We start from the raw sequence: 19,526 nt of genomic DNA, 5'->3' as shown, positions 1-19,526 counted from the left end.
GACAGGAGTTGGAGAGGCTGGTTCTGTGTAGCAGAGCAAGGGGCCAGTCACAGTGCAAATACTGCTCAGGAAGGCACAGTCACAGGGTGGTGGTGGGGAAGAGACCTTACCAAAGATCTGATCATAATGCAGACGAGTCTTAGCTCCTTCCTGGTCATGCAGGGTGAACGCTCTCCTGGCCTTGAACTCCCTTAGGCAGCATGTCCTGCTTCTGGTTAGCATCCCGGGTGGGAAATTGTGCCTTATCCCCAGCAGAAACCCGCCATTTTGAACACCTGCCTCTAGTGCCTGCTCTGTGCTGGGAGAGCTCTCAGCTAGGTGGGCTAAGAACCCGCATGATCTCCCTTGTGCTTTCTCCCTTGTCTCCTCCTCCTCCCCCCCCCCCTTATTCCTGGGGGTTCCCTCCTCAGGAGGCTAGAGGGTCTGGTGGTCAGGCATGTGGATTTGAGAGTCACATGGCCGGGGTTCAAATTCATTCAATGGCTCAATGACATCTATGAACTTCTGTTTTCCCCCCTGCAAACGGGGATCACACGGCTACCTACCGCATAGGGTTGCTGGGCTGTAACGTGGCAAGCAAACTGTCTAGCGCCGGTACTCAGTAAATACAAGTTCACAGTCACGTCTCGGAGGTTAGGCACTACCAATGGCTCACAAAGGCAAAACTCATGTGTGGGCAGAATAATCCTTGAAAATCCCTTAAACTGCCCATAAATCCGAAAATACTAGGATTTTCATGGACCACAGTGAAGACCCAACCCCACCCACCTCCCCCGGCCCCACTCCCCCTAAGTCCACCTCACTATCGTGTCTTGGGCTCACATCAGATGAAGCCTCAGGCGTGTGCCCACGGGCGGGCTGAAGAGGAAAACACGAAAACACGTTGTTTACCACTCTCGGCCAGACTCCCACGCTGCTGCTCGCTGCTCACTGCTCGAGGCCGACCGAGGGCACACTTGCACCTTCTTCACCACTGCTCTTGCTTGCCCTGGGGGCCTGGAAGATGAAGCCTCCTGTGCTGCTTCCGGTTTGGGCCTTGGAGCCTTCTGGGATTAGAGAAAACTCAAACTCATTACGTTAGGGCATTTTGGTCTCCGTGCTGCCTCACTCTTATGTCAGAGGCCAGAATAAAACCCAAGCCTGGGACCAAGGCAATGTTTTCCCTCCGGAGACGAACTGGGGTCTTCCTGCAACAGGGATCCGAGGAAGGGCCAACGGTCTCGGTGCCCTCAGCTCCTCTAGGTCTGTCCCTTCTGGGGAACGAGGGCTTCTATAGTGGTCCCATCTCACCCCTGCTCAGGAGGGGCAGGGAGGAGCCAGGCCCAAGCTATACAGCTCGGAGGGGGGCCAAGGTAAGGGCACTGACTCGATTTATCCACATTTGGATGCTGTTCAGAGAAGCAAGACACCCCATCTCCTGCAGGCAGACGGTGCTCAGACACCCGCCTTCCCTACACTCTTTATTTGCTGCTTCAACCACTCCTCCCTTTCAGACGGCCCCTGACAGCACACATGGCCTCTTAGACTAAGGCCCCCAGCAGAGGAGAGGAGACGGGGCCCAGCTCCTTAAGGCCCCAAAGTACAGCTGGGGGATGGAGTCTTGCAAAAGGAGTCCCAAGTTCAAGATGACTAGGATGGGGGTGCGAAGTCCTTAAGGGGGAGAGGAGCTCAGAAGTCCAAGGTGGTGGCTGAGTGGGAGAGCGGCCCCTAGAGGGAACCCACAAGTCTTCAAGGCAGCACTGTCTGGGAAGAGAGATGCGCAGAGGACTCCACCATTTCCATCTCCAACGCCCAGCGCCCTGGGGCAGCATCTGAGGCTTTGTCTCCTTGGATTCCTGCTGAGCCGGGTGGCCCTGGTCCTAGCATCAATTACACCATCTGAGCTTTGGCTTTGTCTGTCCAGCCTACAGGTGACAGCTGGCCCCTGGACTGCCTCACTGTCCCACCTCTGATCGTCTGCGTCCCTCAACAACACAGCCAATCCCCTGCGCTCAGTTCCTTCCGCTAAAGTACAGCAGTCTGTTTCCCTGGCTGGACCTGACTGGAGAGATGCCTAAAGACAGCATCTTAAGAGTCTCAGACTGGACTCCTGGTTTTCCCCACAAGACCCAGGCTGCCCATGATGATAAACCACCCCAGTATCCGCCCACAGTTCAGGCCACAAAGTTGGAGTCATCCTGGACTCCCCCCTCCCTGATCCCAACATCCACGCCATCGTTACCTCCTCCCACACACATCCTGCACCTGTCCCTGACCCCCGCCCCCACCACTGCCCTCATCGTAATCATCGTCTCTTGTCCCTGGTCGCTTCTCTTGCCCCCTCTGAACCATCCTCCACACCACAGCTGAGTGACCTCTCGAATACGTACCTCGGATCCTTATGAAACTGTCCCTTGGCTTTCCCCGAGAATAAAATTCAACACCCTATCTGGGACCCACACAGCCCTGGGTGATCCCATTGCTATCTCCCAACTCATCTCTTCACACGCGGTCTGGGTCATGCTGGCCCTTTCTGATCCTTCCAATGAAGCAAGCGGGTCCCCACCTCAGGGCCTTGTCCTTATAGCTCCCTCTGCCTGAGACCCACTTTCTGAAGCTTTCCCCACGGCCAGTTCCTTCTCAGGCTTTAGGCCTAGCTTCTCAGAATGCCCAACAGACTCTACCTCGAAGTCCCTCACAGCCACATCCTGTTGATCCCTCATGGCACTTCTCCCTCCCGGAAATGACCTTCCTCGCCTGTGTGTGTGTGTATGTGTGTGTGCGCGCGCGCGCGTGTGTGTGCACAGGCACTGGTGCACACTGATTGTCTCCCTCCACTGGAACCTAAGTCCCACGAGATCAGGGAACTCGTCTGTCTCAGTTCCTGCTTTGCCCGGTGACTTCAACAGTGCCTGGCATACAGTAAGTATTCAATAAATAATTGTTGAATGCAGAACGTCAAATGCCCTGTCTGGGGAGCCCCGGGGAAAGGGAGCCAGAGATCTCTGAGGACACAGTGTCCAGGGGCCGCCAAGTGGAGGAGCCCTGAATCCAGGGTGGCGTTATCAGGGTACTCAGTTGCTGTGGCTGAGGACCACACCGTGGGTCAGAGGGACATGCTGGTGAGATTGTCCTGGCTCAACAGTCCCTTCCGGCCTGCGCCAGCCCCGTGCCCACTGCCCCCAGCACCCCCACCACCCCCACAGTATTCGTGCAGCCTGTGCCGCAGCGTGACGAGGGCCGACCCTAGGCAGGCGCCGTTGGGTGCTTGGGGTCCTCCGGGCAGCTGGAGCAGCAGAGTGGCCACACCGGCCATGCCATCTTCAGTGGGTTCAAGGGTGATGGGCCCGGCTCGCAGGCCGGCAGTGGTGGCCGGGACGGCGGGCGGGCAGCAGCCTCCTCCCACAGGTCCCCAGGGCCCCCCGGCCCCCGTCAGCAGCAGGGGTGCCAAGAAGGGTTCCGAACGGCGGAAGGTGGGTGGTGGGAGCCCAGCCGGCTTCCAGGCAGGGGCCGGGGCGGCAGGGTCAGGCGGGAAGCAGACGGTGACCTTGGCAAAGGGGCGGCTGGCCATCTTGGTCATCTCTTGCAGATGCCGGCGCTGTTCCTGCCGCTGGTCCAGGGCCTGCTTGGCCTTCCAGAGGAGCACGCAGAGTGAGAGGAAGAGAAAGAAGCAGGAGAAGAAGACGGAGAAGAAGACAAATAGGTCGATGTGGGCCTGGTCCTGCCGGAAGAAGAGCAGGCCCTGCGAGTCAGCCGAACCATTGGCGCCGGGCCCGCTCGGGTCCCCCACGCCCAGCAGGAGTAGGTAAAAGCGGCTGGACTTGAGGGCATGGTGCTCGTGCGGGTAGGTGATGACCAGCCGGTCCCGCACACCACGAACCACGAGCACGGCCGACGGCTCTGTCACAGTCACGTAGGTGATCAGTCCCCGTGGCCACACCTCCCGCACCCTGGGCTCCGCCGGGGCACCTGGCCCGCTCCCGGCCCCGGGTCCTCCTGGATCCCCGGCCCCCCGGGGTCCGCCGTCAGCAGGGGGTGGGGGAGGCGGTGGGGGTGGAGGTGGCTGGATATGCACGGTGTGGACGCCCGTGTCAGGGGCCACACGGACCACGAAGGTGTCGTAGGAGGTGGAGACATAGAGGTCCACAGCACCGAAGGTCACATCCAGCGTCAGGCGGATGTCCACGTTAGTAAACTTGGGCTGCACGCCAAAGAGGACAGTGCGGCCAGGGCCCAGAGCCCGGCGCTTGGGTTCATGGAAGCAGTTGGTCTGGGACGTGGGGTCCAGGCAGCACTCCTGCTCCACGGAAATGAGGCGGTAACACTGCTGGCCGCCCAGCGGGCTCCCGTGGAAGGACTCCCGGCACTTGGCGCACTGCGGGCAAGCGGTGGGGGGGGTGGCAGTCAGGGCTGGCTCAGTGCCTGGCCACCCTCCATGCGGTACTGATGTTCAGTACCAACTGGTGAGCAGTCACTGCCCCAGGCTCTCTCAGTCCCCAGCAGCTTCCTTGTGACTGCTCCCCCTGCCCCCACACCTCCCTGACACAGTGTGGAGGCCACCAGGACCCTACACTCTACTACTGCTGTCCCTGGTGTCACCCCATGACCACAGCACCCTGATGTGGAGGCCTCTGGAACTCTGAGGCACAGCGATGAAGAGCTCTGCTGAACCTGGCTCTACCTCCTCACTGCCTGTGTGGCCTCAGACTAATGACTTGACCTCGCTGAATTTGAGATCCTTTCTCCTTACACAGGCAGTAAACAGAGCTCGCTCATGGGACTGCCGAAGCCACAGGCACAGCACGGGGTTGGGCCTGCCTCACGTGCCAGCCTTGCTGTTTCTGTAGGACGTTAGGTACGTCCTACCTCAGGGCCTTTGCACTGGGTGATCTATTACCTGGCTGACTCTCTACTCACCCACAATCCCCATATCTGCCTGTCCTGACTTCCATCAGGTCTTTTCTCAAGTGCCACCTTCTCAGGAAGGCTTTCCTTGGTCATCGTATCTACTATTCCCACTCCAAACACTGGCCCTCCTTTCTCCTTACTGCTCATTGCTAACATACTGTGCATCCGACTTCTTCATTTGTTTGTTGCTGGACTCCTTAACAGGAAAGTAAATTTCCTGAGGACAGAACCTTTGGCCCGTTTTGTTCCCCGCTGCGTCCTAATGCCTCACACACTGCCTGGCACACTCATTCCAACTGCCAGGTGCTCAGTAAGTATGTGTTGAATGAGTGAGTGGACCTCTGAGGGTGTGGGGCCCTTGGACCTCTGAGGGCGCGGGGCCCTTGGCTTATCTGCAACTCGCTTCTCCAGCCGCACCTGGTACTTGTAGCAGTCTCGGCGGTCACTGGGCGAGCTACCCTGGCACGTGCCCGTCTCTGTATTGTTCTGACACGGGCAGCCCGTCCCGTCCTGCTCGTTACATGTATCTGCATGGCCATTGCACTGGCATCTGAGGAAGGGGGAGAAGACAGGGGTCAGGGGGCTCCCCTGACCTACCGGGATCCAGGCTGGATGCTGCCTATGTGAGCTCCGATGTGAGCAACAGGCCAGAAGAGGAGACTGGGGCTCACAAATGGTCAAGCCATTTGCCCAAGGCCACAGAGCCAGTAAGTGGCAAGGCCAGGATTTGGAGCCAGGTTGGAATGACTCCAGAGTCTGATGAACATTCAGAAGGAAGGGCTGGAATGGGAGGCTGTCCTGAGGCCTCACCCTCGGCAGCTCTCTCTCTGCCTGCCAGTCTCCACGGGGTGGTGCTCTGCGGCCTGCGTCTCAACACTGGCCTCTGAGGCTGGGGGTCTCCCACCTGAGTCTGGCTCATCGCCCCCAACTCTGCCTCAGCCTGGGGCCTCCCTGAGGATATTGTCCGCTTCTGATTGAGGGCGGAGAACTGGGGAGGGGAGTCTGGCTCCCAGAGCTATTCCTAGTGAGCAGGGCAAGGGTCCCAGGACCCCCTTCTTCTCACTTGGTACACTTCCCATCCAGGAGGAAGTAGCCGTGCAGGCAGCTCTCGCATTTGTCCCCGTAACTGTTATTCTGGCAGTTCACACACACAGCCTCGTCTTCACTAGGCCCCTCTGTCACCCAGTTTTCAATCTGACCAAAGGAAGACAGAGTGATCACAAAAAGGCCTGGACTATTCCCCCTCCACCCCGAGACCTGGCCCAGAAGCCCTGGACTCCAGCCTTTTTACCTCCTCTGGATCCAGCGAGTACTTCTCTGGTTCCTTCCTGGCCATTTCGAGCTCCTTCCTGGAGACGCAGACGTGGCTATTGCCACGACAGAAGGCGTGGCAGGGCCGGCAGGTCCCGCCCCCCACAGCCGAGCCCACGAACAGAGGGAGGCACTGCTCGCAGTGGCTGCCCTGGAAACCAGCGACAGGGTGGTCAGAGTTGGTGATCAGTGGGGGGTGGGGGGGACACTCTGAGAGCACCATGAGGGTGCAGCAGGGGCTCAGGCACTCGGTTTGGGCAATCCCAGCCTTTCTGCGACTTAGCCCCCTGCCTTCACTTGCACACCTCCCGTGACGGGGTGGAGGGTGGCTGAGTTCGTGCCCCTCCAGCCCACAGTGGGGAGCTCAGAAAGCCTTTCTCTACACCATCCTAAGTCCTCCTGCACGTGACCAGCCTCGCCAGTCCAGCACCGACTCTGTCCACGATGCTGGGGTAGCCCCTCTCTGATACAAATTCAGACGGTGTCCCCAGAATCTCCTCACACCTCCCTGGGTTAGGGCTAGGCCTCCTCCTCCCTGGGCCCGGCTTATCAGGGCTTGGGAGGAGGCTCAAGATGCCTGAGCGAGAGCTGAAGGCAGAGAAGGCCCTGTCCCTGGGGGGAGGGCCTGAGACCCCGGAAGGCCCACCTTGGTGTGGTTGCGGCACAGCAGGCAATGGTCACGGGCGCCCACACCCGCGCATTCGCTGTGGCGGTTGCAGCGACACTCTGTGGAGCAGTTGCGGCCAACAAAGCCGAAGTGGCAGCGGCAGTGGTCGGGCTCCACACACGAGCCATTCACGCAGCCCTGGGCGCACACCGGGCGGCACAGCCCAGTCACGCTGCAGGGGTGGAGGGCAGAGGGTCAGGGCGGAGCAGGGGGCTTCGTGGCTCCCGCCGGCCCAACACCCACTACACTGCCCTCAACCGGTTGCTCACGCCTGGTCTGTTCCATGGTCCTCGTCCGGGGTCCAGCCTGCCACCCTCTTCCCAGGTGCCCCATTTAACTCACCAACCCCTCCACTCCACGACTGAGCCCCCACCTTCACCGCATCCCGGATGAGTCCCACCACCTCACGCCCACTCTGGTTCCTGCCTCACCCTCTGCTGCTCCCACCCCACAGGTGCCTGGGCCACCGCCCTCGCCCCCTCACTTGTCCATGGTGTAGCCCGCCTTGCAGCTGCACTCGTAACCGTGTGGCCGGTCGTGGCAGTTCTGTGTCTCATTGCAGTCGTGATGTCCGTTTGCACACTCGTCTTCAGGGGGACAGGACAGGAAGGCCCAGGAGGCCCCAGGTCGCCCGCATGTCAGCCCTGGCCCAGGGATACAGAGCTTCACCTGGGTGCCACCCAGGCCCTCGCTCCACCTGATCCTGATCCCCACCTCTGAGACAGCCTCCAGCGCCCCCCCACTTTCTCTGTGCCAGACCCCCAGCCAAGGGTCAGTCCCCCTCACCCCACGTCCTAACCCATCTCACCGTCACGGGGACTGCTGAGTCCACCCTCCAGGCAGCGGCCACCCCCATCTTGGCCCCCCCAGGCACACCAGCCACAGTGGGGGCGCCGCAGGCACAGGGCGCACTGGGTCGCCTGAGCACAGCCCAGGGAGCAGCTCTCGGGTCCCCGGAGCAGCCGCCCACAGCCTCCGGCCATACATCGCAGGGGCAGGTAGGAGGGGCTCAGACACTGTATGGGGGAGGGGAAATGAGAAATGAGGTGGGGGGTGAGAAAGAGCACCAAACACATCATGGGTATTCTCCCCAACTACACCCCTTCCTCAGAGCTCTCGCCCCTCTCTGGCCACAGTCGATGGACCAAAGCGGACCCAGCTGAGGTCATCACATCGTTCCCGTCAAGCATTTGCAACTAGGAGTCCACACGGGAAGTCAGGCTAGGGGCAACCTTGCAACTAGAAGATTCTGGAGACTGGGGCTGGCAGGGACATTTGAATGAGCAAATCACAGCAAATGAAGAGACCAGAGGGGCAGGAAAACAGAGCAGATGCAGAAGGAAGAACTGATGAGGACCACACACCCAAAGCCAGGGTGGGCAGCTTTCCAGGCTCCGTCTCCAATACGGCCTTGGCTGCATTTTCCACCCTAGGCTCCAAGAGGTACCACTGTGTTAGTGTGATTGGCCGCGGCAGTCTACCCACCCAGCTTAGTGGACACGGCTGTTTCTTACAAAGGAAGGCAACAATCCCAAGTGGAGATAGAAACTAGTGACGGGAGGCAGGGAGTTAGAAGCCACGGTCACTTAGAAAAATGTGGACCCAGCTGCTGGGCAAGAGGGTCCTCCCACCCTAGGCTGGGAAGCTGAGTCTGCGGTCAGGGGCTGCACAGGAGTTCATACGCCATCACTTATCACATCTTGGGACCCAGACGAGGCACCCAGCAGGGGTCAGACTCTTGGTGTGTAAGAGTATTTTATCCACTGCTCGGGCCTTAAGTATAAGACAGCAGAGATTAGTCTGGGCTGTCTGACAGCAATTAGCAACCATATAATCCTGAAATAGACACCCTGGTTGCTGTGGCCGGAGCTCTGAGGGTTACCGCCAGCAGTGAGCTGAGCCTTGCCGAACTGCCAGAGCTAGGCTTCCAGATCTAAATGTAGTGCACCCCTTGGCAGATGGTGGGGCAATCTGGGGGGTGGGAGGGGGAGGCCAAGTCTCAAGTCTGCCCAGCGTTCTTTGCGGTAACCTCCCTAATGGCCATATGCAATGCTGCCCAACACCATAAACTGCGTATCCTGCACTCCTGGAAGAGACGTAGGAATGTAAGTTCCGAGAGCAGGATTCTAGCTCATGTTGACACAGGCCCACAACCTAGCAAAGTGCCTGGCACGAGGAAGGGGCTCGATAAAGAATGTGATGAAGAGAAGCCAGGGAAGAGAGCCCTCTTGCCTGTCCCAGGCTCTGAAGCCAAAGTCATTCAAGGGAACGATGCCCGATGGTTCACAGACAGCTGCCCTTGAGCCAAATCGTAACGGGTCTGGTCTGCACATCTCTTACGGGTCTGGTCTGTACATCTGTGATGTCTGGTCTGCGCAGTGGTGGTTTTTAAAAGCCTAAGCCAACACTTTAGAGCTAGGAGATTTCACAGAAATCCGAAGATCTGGCGGAAGTGCTCTTGCATCTACGGGCGACGCCCGGAGTCTGTGCTGGAGTCTCCCGCCCCACAGCCTCCTCCCGCCTCCAACCCAGCCCCTCCTCACTCCCTGAGCAGCATAGAAGGGCCAGGGGAGCAGCAAGTGCCTGGCAACAGGCTCTCTGGCATTGCCTTCCGGTCCCTGGGGTTCCCACAAAGACAAATGATGAGACTCTCAACAATACTAGGGAAAAGCTTGTATCACCAGAAAGCCCCCAGGCTTGGGGATGAGGCCTCCGTGTGTTAGAGACGCACACTGCAGGGTCACATGGAGGACACCCACCCTACTGTGGTGACCCTGTGGGTGTGTCCCAGATAGGGGAGGCTGGGAATCCTCCCAGTGGGCAGAACTTGAAGCGTTACAGAGTTTTTACCAAACGGCAAGCATGGCCCTGTGTTCTAAAATACACTCTCCCATTTAATTTATACAACCTGCCTATGGGATGCTGTGATGTAACACAAGAATATATCCTCCCCGTGTCTCGGTTCTTCCGGAATGCTGGAATGTCTTTTGTTATTCATAAGAAGCTGATTTCACACCTGAGTTTATGCTAAAAATGGAGGGAGTCACCAGAAGGACCAGAGGTGGGAGGGGGGCTTGCAACCCGCTCCCCCCCCCCCCAGCCCCAGTGAGATGGGGGTGGAGTTGGAGTCTATAAAAACTCAAGAGAGAGGAGATTCGGAAAGTTCCCCTGTTGCAAGCATTGTGTGCCCGGAGAGGGCACGGAAGCTTTGCATGGCCACCCCATACCTTGCCGTATTTGTCTCTTCCACTTGGCTCTGAGTTGTAGCCTTAAAAACATTTTTTTAAGTTTATTTACCTATTTTTTTGAGAGAGAGAGAGATCGAGAGTGAGCGGGGGAAGGGCAGAGAGAGAGGGGGAGACAGAGAATCCCAAGCAAGCTCCTTACTGTCAGCCAAGAGCCAGACATGGGGCTCAAGCCCTCAAACTGTGAGATCATGACCTGAGCCGAAACGAAGAGTCGGACGCTTAACTGACTGAGCCACCCAGGCGCCCCTGAGTTGTAGCCTTTAAAGTAAACTGGTATTCATAAGTAACTGTTTCTTCTGTGAGCCATTCTAGGAAATTTTTGAGCCTGCAGAGGGGGTGGAAAAACCCCTGATTTATAGCTGGCTGGTCAGAAGTATGGGTGGTCTGAGGTCGGCAGGCTTGTGGGACTGAGTTCTTTAACTTTGTAGGATCTGACTCCAACTCTAGGTAGACGGTGTCAGGAGTGAACTGAGGTGTTAGACACCCAGCTGGTGTCTGGAGAATTGGAGAAGGGGCTGCTGGTGTTAGAATACACCCCAGTGGGTCTGTGGTCAGCAGTTCTATTTTACTGAAGATTCATGTAGACTCATGGGTTGTGAGATGGTGAGTGGTCACACGTGGGTTGGCTGTTCCACAATAAAGGTGAATAAGAGGGGCGCCTGGGTGGCTCAGTCGGTTAAGCATCCGACTTCAGCTCAGGTCACGATCTCACAGTCCGTGAGTTCGAGCCCCGCATCGGGCTCTGGGCTGACGGCTCAGAGCCTGGAGCCTGCTTCTGATTCTGTGTCTCCCTCTCTCTCTGCCCCTCCCCCGTTCATGCTCTGTCTCTCTCTGTCTCAAAAATAAAATTAAATAAATAAATAAATAAATAAATAAAGGTGAATAAGAAGTGGCCATCACTGGGAACAAGAGACCCAGAACTCTGGCCCAATGACACTGCTTCTGGATGTGACTGCCAGAGGTGAATCTTTCTTGTCTTCCCCCTGGGGTGGGGTTGGGGCTTGAAGGACTTGTGTCTGCCACTGTGATGACCAAAGACGCATCTCTGGAGTGGACTCCAAGAGAGAGCCATGAGCCGTTCAAGGGGCAGATTGTCACCGGCAACTAAATGCCTGCCCAGACCACGCCCACAAAGAATCACCTCCCCAGCCCACAGCCAAAATGAGGGGTAGGTCTGAACTGCCGTGTTGGAATCGTGTGCTCCTGCCCCTCCCTGGCCACGTCTCACTGGACCAAGGCTGGATATCTCACTCATGAGCTGAGTCGAAATCTCCCCTTGAGAATGTGAGCTAACCGATAAGCACAGAGATAACTGTCATCTCGAGAATTAGAAAGTCACATAGACTAAAGGCCAAGGGCTGCCATTTGAGGCCGTGTGTGTTGATGATCTAGCCAAGAGAAACCAGGGGATAGAGGCACCCAGAGAAGAGCGGAGACCCTGCGGCCCGAGAAGGATGGAACAGCACTTTCTACCCCAGTTCATTATAATAAAACCAGCTCTAGGGTGTTTCTGCTTCTTACAACCAGAAGTTCCAAAAGCAGAGAGCGAGAGATGGAGGAAGGAAGTGCAGAAGTTTAGGAGGGAGAGGACAGATGGAATCAGAAGTCACAGGAAGGTCAGGGAGGAGCATGAACCCAGCTGGGTAGTCCGGAAGGTCGGGTGGCAGTGCCTAAGCAGACACGACAGGGAGGTTCGCAAGGCCAGGAGGGAAGAAAGAGATGCTGGTAGGAGAGAAGAGAAAGTAGCTGGACTGGGAAAGTGCCACGGGAGAACCAGAGCTGGGAAACAGAGGAGGCAGCAGGACAGAGGAGGAGGTGCAGGGCAAAGAGCCCCCCACCCCCACCCACCGACACCCAGCCAGTGCAGTACCTGTTGGAGGCTGCTGCTCCAGACACAGTGCTGCCAGCCCCCATCCGCACCTTTGGAGTCCAGGCAGGAGGTGCAGTTGGGCAGGAGGTGACAGGGAGTGGGGCAGGGTAGGGGGGGCGATGACTCCACCGGCATTGGGGACACATTCAGCAGAGAGTGGCTGAAGCAGGTCCAGTCATAGGTGGGCTGCACCGAGAGGATGCGGCGGGTCTCCCCTGGGGTTAGCGGCACAGGAATTAGAACTGGTCCCCCCTCCCCTCCCCTGCCCTCTCCCTCCCTTCCTTGGGCCCAGGGGTCCAGGCCCCCACACGTTCCTCCAGGGGACCGAGCGGGCCTCACCTGTCCTCTTGAACTGCCTCGTCCACATGCACTTGCCCTCCCGGGTGCACTGCTCACAGTCGGCGGCCCCACACACAGCCTCTGAGCAGTTCCCGGCCCAGAAGACCTCCCGCTGGTTGATCCGACAGTCATTCTCTGAGGTGCAGGACCCATTCCGCCCGATGCAGGCGCCCTCGGGGCAGTTGGTACACCACTTACAGCGGGGGGCAGATGCCTGGTGGAGGAGCATGGGCTCCGTGGGGTCCTCAGGGTCCCCCAGCACCCCTCGTAACCTGGCTCTTCCCACCCAACCTCAGCTGAAGCTCCTGAGATGCTCCCAACCCATCGCCCCCGCCATTCACCTCTCCGTCTCCAGGCTGCAGGGTCCGGGGGTGGCGGGCCAGGCACTCACTGCAGGTCCGGAGACGTCGACATTCCTCCGGAGAGCGAGGCATTGGGGAACACGGGGGGCCCCCACAGCCCAGCCTGGGGAGACATGAGGCCTGGTTCACCACACCAGCCAGACCCCATCCCTCCTCCTCCTGCCCTTGCTACTTCCTGGTGCTTCCTAGACATCGTCCTGCAGGCCCCCCACCGTGCACCCCGAACTGGTCTCAGCACAGGCCTCCCAACCTGCTCCTCTCCCATCCTACTTGGCAACGGTCTCACGTCCCCATCACCCCAGCCAGAGATACTGGACAATACCCCACACCTTCCTGCCCCTCCAGTCACCAAGGCGTCCCCCTGTCTCCACCCCTGCAGCCCCCTGCCCAGCTCAGGCTTCTCCCTCTCACCCCAGCCTCCTCCTCCTCCTTGGCCTCCTCCAGGGCCTCCACCGACAGCCTCCTTCACCACTCTCTCCTTCCCAATAGTCCCAGGGCTTTGTGCCCGGGCCTGTTGCTGCCCTCCCCTGCTCAACCTTCCCTGGCTCCCCATCACCCACAGGGGAGGTTCATAATCCCTTACCCAGAATCCCTGAAGGTGCACATATTTCAGAATTTTCCAGATTTTAGAAAAGCAGTAGGTGTACGCACTGCCACATAGCACTCCTAGTGGAGTCTGGGAAACACCCCATAAATCAAACCCTTTAATAATTCAGTAGTAAACACGGTGACATATTTAATGAGCCAAGCCAAGCCCGTTAGTAGTCCCATACCAGTTCAGGATAATTGCGGAGCCTAAAGAGTTTGTGCTGAACCTAGGACAGCCCTTTCAGCTTCCTGAGATGTCTGGAGTCCAAACTACAGATGAGGAATCCGTGGACCTGGCTGGAGCCCAGCGCCACAGCCAGGCACGGGAAGCACTTTCTGAGATGTCCCCACCCACACTTCCAGTCTCATTTCCCCCCAACGTAGACGGGCTCTAAAATACACCAGGCACAGCCCCACTTCTGAACCTCTGCTGGTCCAAACTCTACTGGTCCTTTAGGAGCCAGTTCAGACCCAGCTACTCCAGGAAACATTCGTGGATGATACCCCAGCCCCCAAGCAGGGCTTCTCACTTGCGGGTGCCCCAGCACGACCCTGTGATGAAGTCACCCATTTCCCCATGTGAGCTGATATCCCAACCAGACAGTACCCTTCTGTGGCCTCCCCCCAAGCCTGGCCTGGCACAGAACCGCTTTTGGAGGGCACCTGTACCAGCCCCCCGTGTGATGTTCAGTCACCATGGTTACCTATGAGCCTGGTCTCCGGACAAGCAGGCCCCATGGCACCAGGTGCAGGCCCCAGACTGGTTACAAGCTTCAGGTGAGGGCAGCAGGCGGCAGGGGTCAGGGGGCAGGGTCAGGGCCAGCAGGCGGCCCAGGGCCACTCCCCCGAAGCCACCTGAGATGTACAGGCGGCCTCCTACCGCCGCCACGGCGTGGGCCACAGACTCCTCCATCGGGGGCCCCACAGAGGCTGGGCCTGGTGAAAGACAGAATGTTCAAAGAGATCGTCAGAGAAGAGAGCCTCATAAAGATCCCAGTCAGAGGGGGACGCTGAACAGAGCAACAGGCTAAGGAGAGCAGAGACGGACCGGGAAAGACAGACAAGATACGTAAGGCCAGGCAGGGCAAGAGAATCGGACACAGACAGCAAGACAAAAGAGAGAGAGAGACAGGGACGCCTGGGTGGCTTGGTCGGTTAAGCGTCCGACTTCGGCTCAGGTCATGATCTCTAGGTCTGTGAGTTCGAGCCCCGCGTCGGGCTCTGTGCTGACAGCTCAGAGCCTGGAGCCTGTTTCAGATTCTGTGTCTCCCTCTCTCTCTGCCCCTCCCCTGTTCATGCTCTGTCTCTCTCTGTCTCAAAAATAAATAAACGTTTAAAAAAAAAAAAAAAAGAGAGGGAGAGACAAACAGAAAAAGGAAACAGAAAGAATGAATGGAATGAGGATAGAGACAAAGGTTTTGGAACCGGACAGAGGCAGTGGTTGCACAACATCGTGAAGGTACCAGACACCACGGCATTGTTAATTTTATGATGGGTAATTTCCTTATGTGAATTTCGCCTCAAGTTTTTTAAATCCTCCAGAAAAAAAAAAGAGAGAGAGAGAGAGAGGCAGTCACAGAGAATTAGATGGGGCGCCTGGATGGCTCAGTCAGTTAAGCGTCTGACTTCAGCTCAGGTCATGATCTCATGAGTTCGAGTTCGAGTTCATGAGTTCGAGTTCCTGAGTTCGAGCCCCACATCGGGCTGTGCTGACAGCTCAGAGCCTGGAGCCTGCTTCGGATTCTGTCTCCTTCTCTCTCTGCCCCTGCCCCACTCATGCTCTGTCTCTGTCTCTCTCTCAAAAATAAATAAACATTAAAAGAAAATAAATTTGTAAAAAAAAAGAGTAAAAGGGAATTAGAGACAGAGAGTCAAAGAAAGAAGCAAAAAGAAAAGGGAGGAAGGCCCAGAAGCATACACAGTTATATACACTTACATACATACCACTTAAAAATGGTAAGTGAAATAGAAAGGCAAGGTACTAGCCCCTTTCCAGCCTCTGAACAGCAGAGGCACCCACATATAATAGTACCGTCTCCAGAGAGTGGGATTCTGTGGGATCTTTTTCTTCTTATTTCACTAATTACGTACAATGAATATTATTACTTTTATAATCATAATAAAAAATAAAACTTTCTAAGAAAAGAAAGGTGGACATCTCCATGGGTATTTATTTATTATTATTATTATTATTATTTTTAATGTTTATTTTTGAGGGACAGAGAGAGACAAAGTGCGAGTAGAGGAGGGGCAGAGAGAGAGGGAGACACAATTCAAAGCAGGCTCCAGGATCTGTGCTGACAGCACAATGCAGAGCTCGAACTCATGGACCGTGACATCATGACCTGAGCCAAAGTTGGACCCTTAACCCATTGAGCCACCCAGGTGCCTCTCCATGGGTGTTTAGATGATGGAGGGGAAAGAGGCTTTGCCGGTGGGTCTGAAGGGGCCCAAGTGACCCTGGATGACGAGGCTCCCAGGACAGGGCCGGGACCCCTCCAGGATGTCCCCGGGCCTCCCAGGGAGAGCACTGGACTTACGGGTGAGGTCGGGCAGGAGCCAGGCATTGCAGTTGACCTGGTAGAGTAGAACGTCACTGCTGAACTCATCAGGGTCCGAGCGCCCCCCAAGGACCACCATGGTGTCCCCTAGCAGGGCTGCGGCATGGAAAAGCCGGGGGCGTGGCTGTTGGGATGACACCCGCAGGATGGCTGGTCAGAGCCCACACTCCTCTGCTCTTCACGCTCCCTCTCAGCCCACCTGCCACCCTGAATCCCACACCTCAGCCCCCAGCAGCCCACCCAACCCCGAATCTCCTTCAAATCTCAGCTCCTTCCTCCAGGAAACCTCCCTCACTCTTCAGAGCACCCCCAGGGCCATCTCCCTTCCCCGAACTCCCCGAACCCCCATGCCCTGTTCCCCGGGAACCTGGCACTGGCTGCTTGAGATGAATCCCACATTTCTTGTGTGACCTTGCCAGCTGGGCTGGGGGCACCCTGGGGGTGAGGCTAAGGCCCCAAAAAGGGCTTGGAAATATGTTTGCGGATGGAACACTCAGTTGTCTCTAACCAGCACATCCAGGGTCCGCCTTCTCCCACATGCTATCTCCTTTGGCCTTGAATGCAGGAGGTTCAAGTAGCCTCAGTCCCAGATTTTTTGGATGGGGAGGCTGGGAAGTAGAGGGACCTGCCAGGGCTACACCAAGAGAGGGGCAGAGCTGGAGCAGAACCCAGGCCTCTGACCTCCTGGTCTAGGATTCTTCCCTCCCAGTGAGTGATGGGAGAAGGGGAGACGTGGGGTGCCACAGGCCTGTCTAGGGGACTGGAAAGGGAGGGCCCTCCTTCCTGCCCCCCTACACCCAGCTGTGTACATCTCTTTTCCTGACCTTTGCCCCCTGGGAAGGGGCCAGCAGGCTCCAGGTGCGGTCAGGACAATGCAGGGAGTAGAGCTCAGGGGACGGGGCTGCCAGCTCCACGTGGAAGCGGAAACCCCCAAACACGTAGAGGGAGTCAGTGGCCTCGTGGTACACGGCAGAATGACCATAGAGACCTGGCGGGGGCGGGGGGGGGGGGTGGTGGGGATGAGTAAGCAGAGACTGGGGGGAAGGGCTGGTGATTAGGAACGCCCCCTGCCACACCTCCCTGGGCTCCCCTTCCTGTGACCACACCACCTAGGAGCTCTTCTCAACCCCTCCTTCCCCCTTCGGCTTGAAAGGACAACCACTAGAGACCCTGGGCAAGAGAAGACAGGGAGACGGGGTACCTGGATGTCCTGGAGGGCAGTGATCAAAGAATGGAAGAGGAGAGATAGGAAAAGAATACCTGAGGGGCGGTGATCTAGGCCCTGGGAGAGGAACATGGTGGCCCAGTGTCATGGGGCAGAAGGTGGGCAGCTTATCATGGACTAAAGAGAGAGAATGAACTTCTCAAGAGGTGGTCTCCTGAGAATCTGGTGGGCATGGGGGGGAAGACAGGGAGACAACCAGCTATAAGGGACAGTGACCATAGGGTGTGGCAGTGGACAGAGAGCCTACACAGAGCCCTGGATGGCCAGGCGTCCAAGGTGCTGTGTCCTCCCTGTCCCCAGCCTGACCTGTGGGGGGTGTCCCGCTCTGGGCTCCGGACACCCAGGTGCCAGTCACCAGCTGGTACTCAAACAGCTGCTGGTTGAAGCCATTTTCGGGGGAATAACCGCCCACCAGGAGCAGGGACAGGCCGCGGCGGGCAGTTAGGGTGTGACCGGCAACTGCTGGCAAGTCCACAGTCTGAGGAACCTGGGGGACACAGGGCAGAGGTCACCAGGGAGCAGGGGGTTAGGGGTAATCTTGCAGGTAGAAGACTCAGAACTCCTGACACCCCCCTTGAGCTGCTAAGGAGGTGCTGAGCTGCTCAGAGCTGGTCAGACCCCAAGCTTCCAATATGCCCAGCCTGGTCCCAGCAGGTGTGCATGGGCGTCGAGTCATTTCTGCCTGCTCGGGGTCACTGACGCAGGTAGGGGCAGCCTGGTGTTTCTTCTGGAAGCCCTTGCTCTTCTCTCTCACTCTGGCTGTGTGGGGCTGACTGTACCCTCTCCACACAGTGGGCTGTGTCCCCGCCTCACGGACAGGAGGATCACATCCGCTTGGCCACGGACTGGGTTGGGAATACAGCGTGACCCAGGATGGCTAGTAAACTTCAACTTTAGGACGTGTGCTGGAGCCCGGAGGGGCGGGGCGGGGGGGAGCTACATCCTCTGGAGGTGAAACGGCAGGAGCGGCTCTGGTCACCCCTGCTGGAGATGGACTGTGGGGGCTGGAGGAAAGGAGACAGGCTCACCTTCTCCTGCCGCCACTGCAGGGTGGTGAGGTTGAGGACCCAGAAGTCGCGGGTGACACCCCCGGCCGTGAGTCCCCCCAGAAGGTACATGGCACCACGGCCGGCGGACACATAGGCAGCCGCGTGGAAGGAGCGAGGGGAGGGGCCCGGGCCCCCATCCTCGGCTCCCGCCAGCATCTGTGTCCACCGTCGCTCGCTCACGGAGTACCTGGCGCCAAGGTGCAAAATCCAAGTCTTAACTAGAGTCATCCCAGTATCCTCTGGGGTGACCCCCCTCAACACACAGTTACCCCAACATCCCCTAGGGTGACCCCCTATCATCTTACCATCCCCCCCACCCAGGGTAGCACCACCCAAAACAGTATCCCAGACCCTGAGATGAGCCTCCTGTGACAAGTGCCCCATCATCTTCTGGGATGTCTGCCTGCAGAGATTTGTTTGTTTTTGTTTTACACCAGGTGTTTTTTTTCTGCCCCTGAAGGGACTCTTATGTGACAGACATCTAAGCATCTCCTCAGGTGACCTTCTCTCACTCAGGTATCCCACCTCCCGGAGGCATCCCTCACCTGTACAGGTTTCCTAGCAGCCCCTGGGGCAGGCCCAGGCCCCCAAACATCCACAAGGTGGCATCAGGTCCCTCCACCATGGTGTGCCCCAAGCGGTGTAGGAATCGGCTAGCAGTGTCCTGGGGGTGGAGGTGGGGACAGGAGGGGTCAGGCTAACGTCACTATAAAGTGTCAGGCTGCATGTGGGGTCTGGGGTCTGGTCCCAGGAATTGGGCGGGGGGGGGGGGGGGGCAATGATCCAGGAAGTAGGCTGTGTGGCACCTCCTTGCAGGAGTGGCATCCACAACTCACAGCTGAGAGGCGGCTGTCCATGAGGGTCTCCCAGACCAGCTGCCCGCCATCCAGCTTCGTGGCACAGTCAGGACCCCCGAAGCCCTCAGCACAGATGCACACACCCAGGCTCTGGGGAAGAGCAGACGGGGACTCAGAGGGAGCCCTGACCACCACCCCTGTCCCACACGGCTTGTCCTGTGCACCCCCCGCCCCCCCATACCTGGTTACAAGTCCCCGCCCCGCTGTGGGCGTTACAGTTCTCGGGACACAGAGCCATGCGGCAGTGGGGGCCAGCCCAGCCCTGAGGACATCGGCAGAGTCCAGCACCTGCGGCCCCGTCCTGGGCCACACACTCCTGGGGGACAGGGCAGCTCCCCGGGCCCCCTGACCCGCAGCGGGCAGAGCCCACGGAAGCGTTGAAGCCCCAGGATGAGGAGCCGTTGGCCTCCCAGTGCAGGACAAGCAGGCCTGTGGGGGAGAGAGGCCAGAGACTTGTGGCAGGGCTGGGCTCCAGGATGCTGCTCTACCCCCAGGTTTAGAGAAAATCCAGTGTAACTGGGCAGGGGAGGAAGGCACTCCTTGTAACTTATAATCACTGCCA

The 19,526-nt window shown here is 58.0% G+C and overlaps 1 protein-coding gene across 1 annotated transcript in view; it reads right to left on the bottom strand.

The window, feature by feature from the left end:
* Positions 1 to 819: 819 nt before the first annotated feature.
* MEGF8 (multiple EGF like domains 8) overlaps positions 820 to 19,526 on the bottom strand; it is a 41,659-nt gene continuing 22,952 nt past the window's right edge. The window contains exons 24-41 of the mRNA XM_042970139.1: positions 19,146 to 19,393; positions 18,944 to 19,054; positions 18,653 to 18,771; positions 18,087 to 18,294; positions 17,365 to 17,545; positions 16,658 to 16,821; positions 15,813 to 15,957; positions 13,977 to 14,208; positions 12,664 to 12,787; positions 12,323 to 12,536; positions 11,984 to 12,198; positions 7,674 to 7,881; positions 7,350 to 7,509; positions 6,845 to 7,037; positions 6,179 to 6,349; positions 5,951 to 6,081; positions 5,305 to 5,437; positions 820 to 4,354 (exon numbers count right to left, since the gene is read on the bottom strand). Of these exons, the coding sequence (XP_042826073.1) occupies positions 3,086 to 4,354; positions 5,305 to 5,437; positions 5,951 to 6,081; positions 6,179 to 6,349; positions 6,845 to 7,037; positions 7,350 to 7,509; positions 7,674 to 7,881; positions 11,984 to 12,198; positions 12,323 to 12,536; positions 12,664 to 12,787; positions 13,977 to 14,208; positions 15,813 to 15,957; positions 16,658 to 16,821; positions 17,365 to 17,545; positions 18,087 to 18,294; positions 18,653 to 18,771; positions 18,944 to 19,054; positions 19,146 to 19,393 (4,226 nt within the window). The 3' untranslated portion in view covers positions 820 to 3,085. The remainder of the gene's footprint in view (positions 4,355 to 5,304; positions 5,438 to 5,950; positions 6,082 to 6,178; positions 6,350 to 6,844; positions 7,038 to 7,349; positions 7,510 to 7,673; positions 7,882 to 11,983; positions 12,199 to 12,322; positions 12,537 to 12,663; positions 12,788 to 13,976; positions 14,209 to 15,812; positions 15,958 to 16,657; positions 16,822 to 17,364; positions 17,546 to 18,086; positions 18,295 to 18,652; positions 18,772 to 18,943; positions 19,055 to 19,145; positions 19,394 to 19,526) is intronic.

The sequence above is a fragment of the Panthera tigris genome, chromosome E2, assembly GCF_018350195.1.
Source record: "Panthera tigris isolate Pti1 chromosome E2, P.tigris_Pti1_mat1.1, whole genome shotgun sequence".
In the NCBI taxonomy this organism is placed as follows: Eukaryota; Metazoa; Chordata; class Mammalia; order Carnivora; family Felidae; genus Panthera; species Panthera tigris.
The sequence above is the reverse complement of the archived record's forward strand: the minus strand, read 5'-3'. Positions and strand labels throughout refer to the sequence as shown.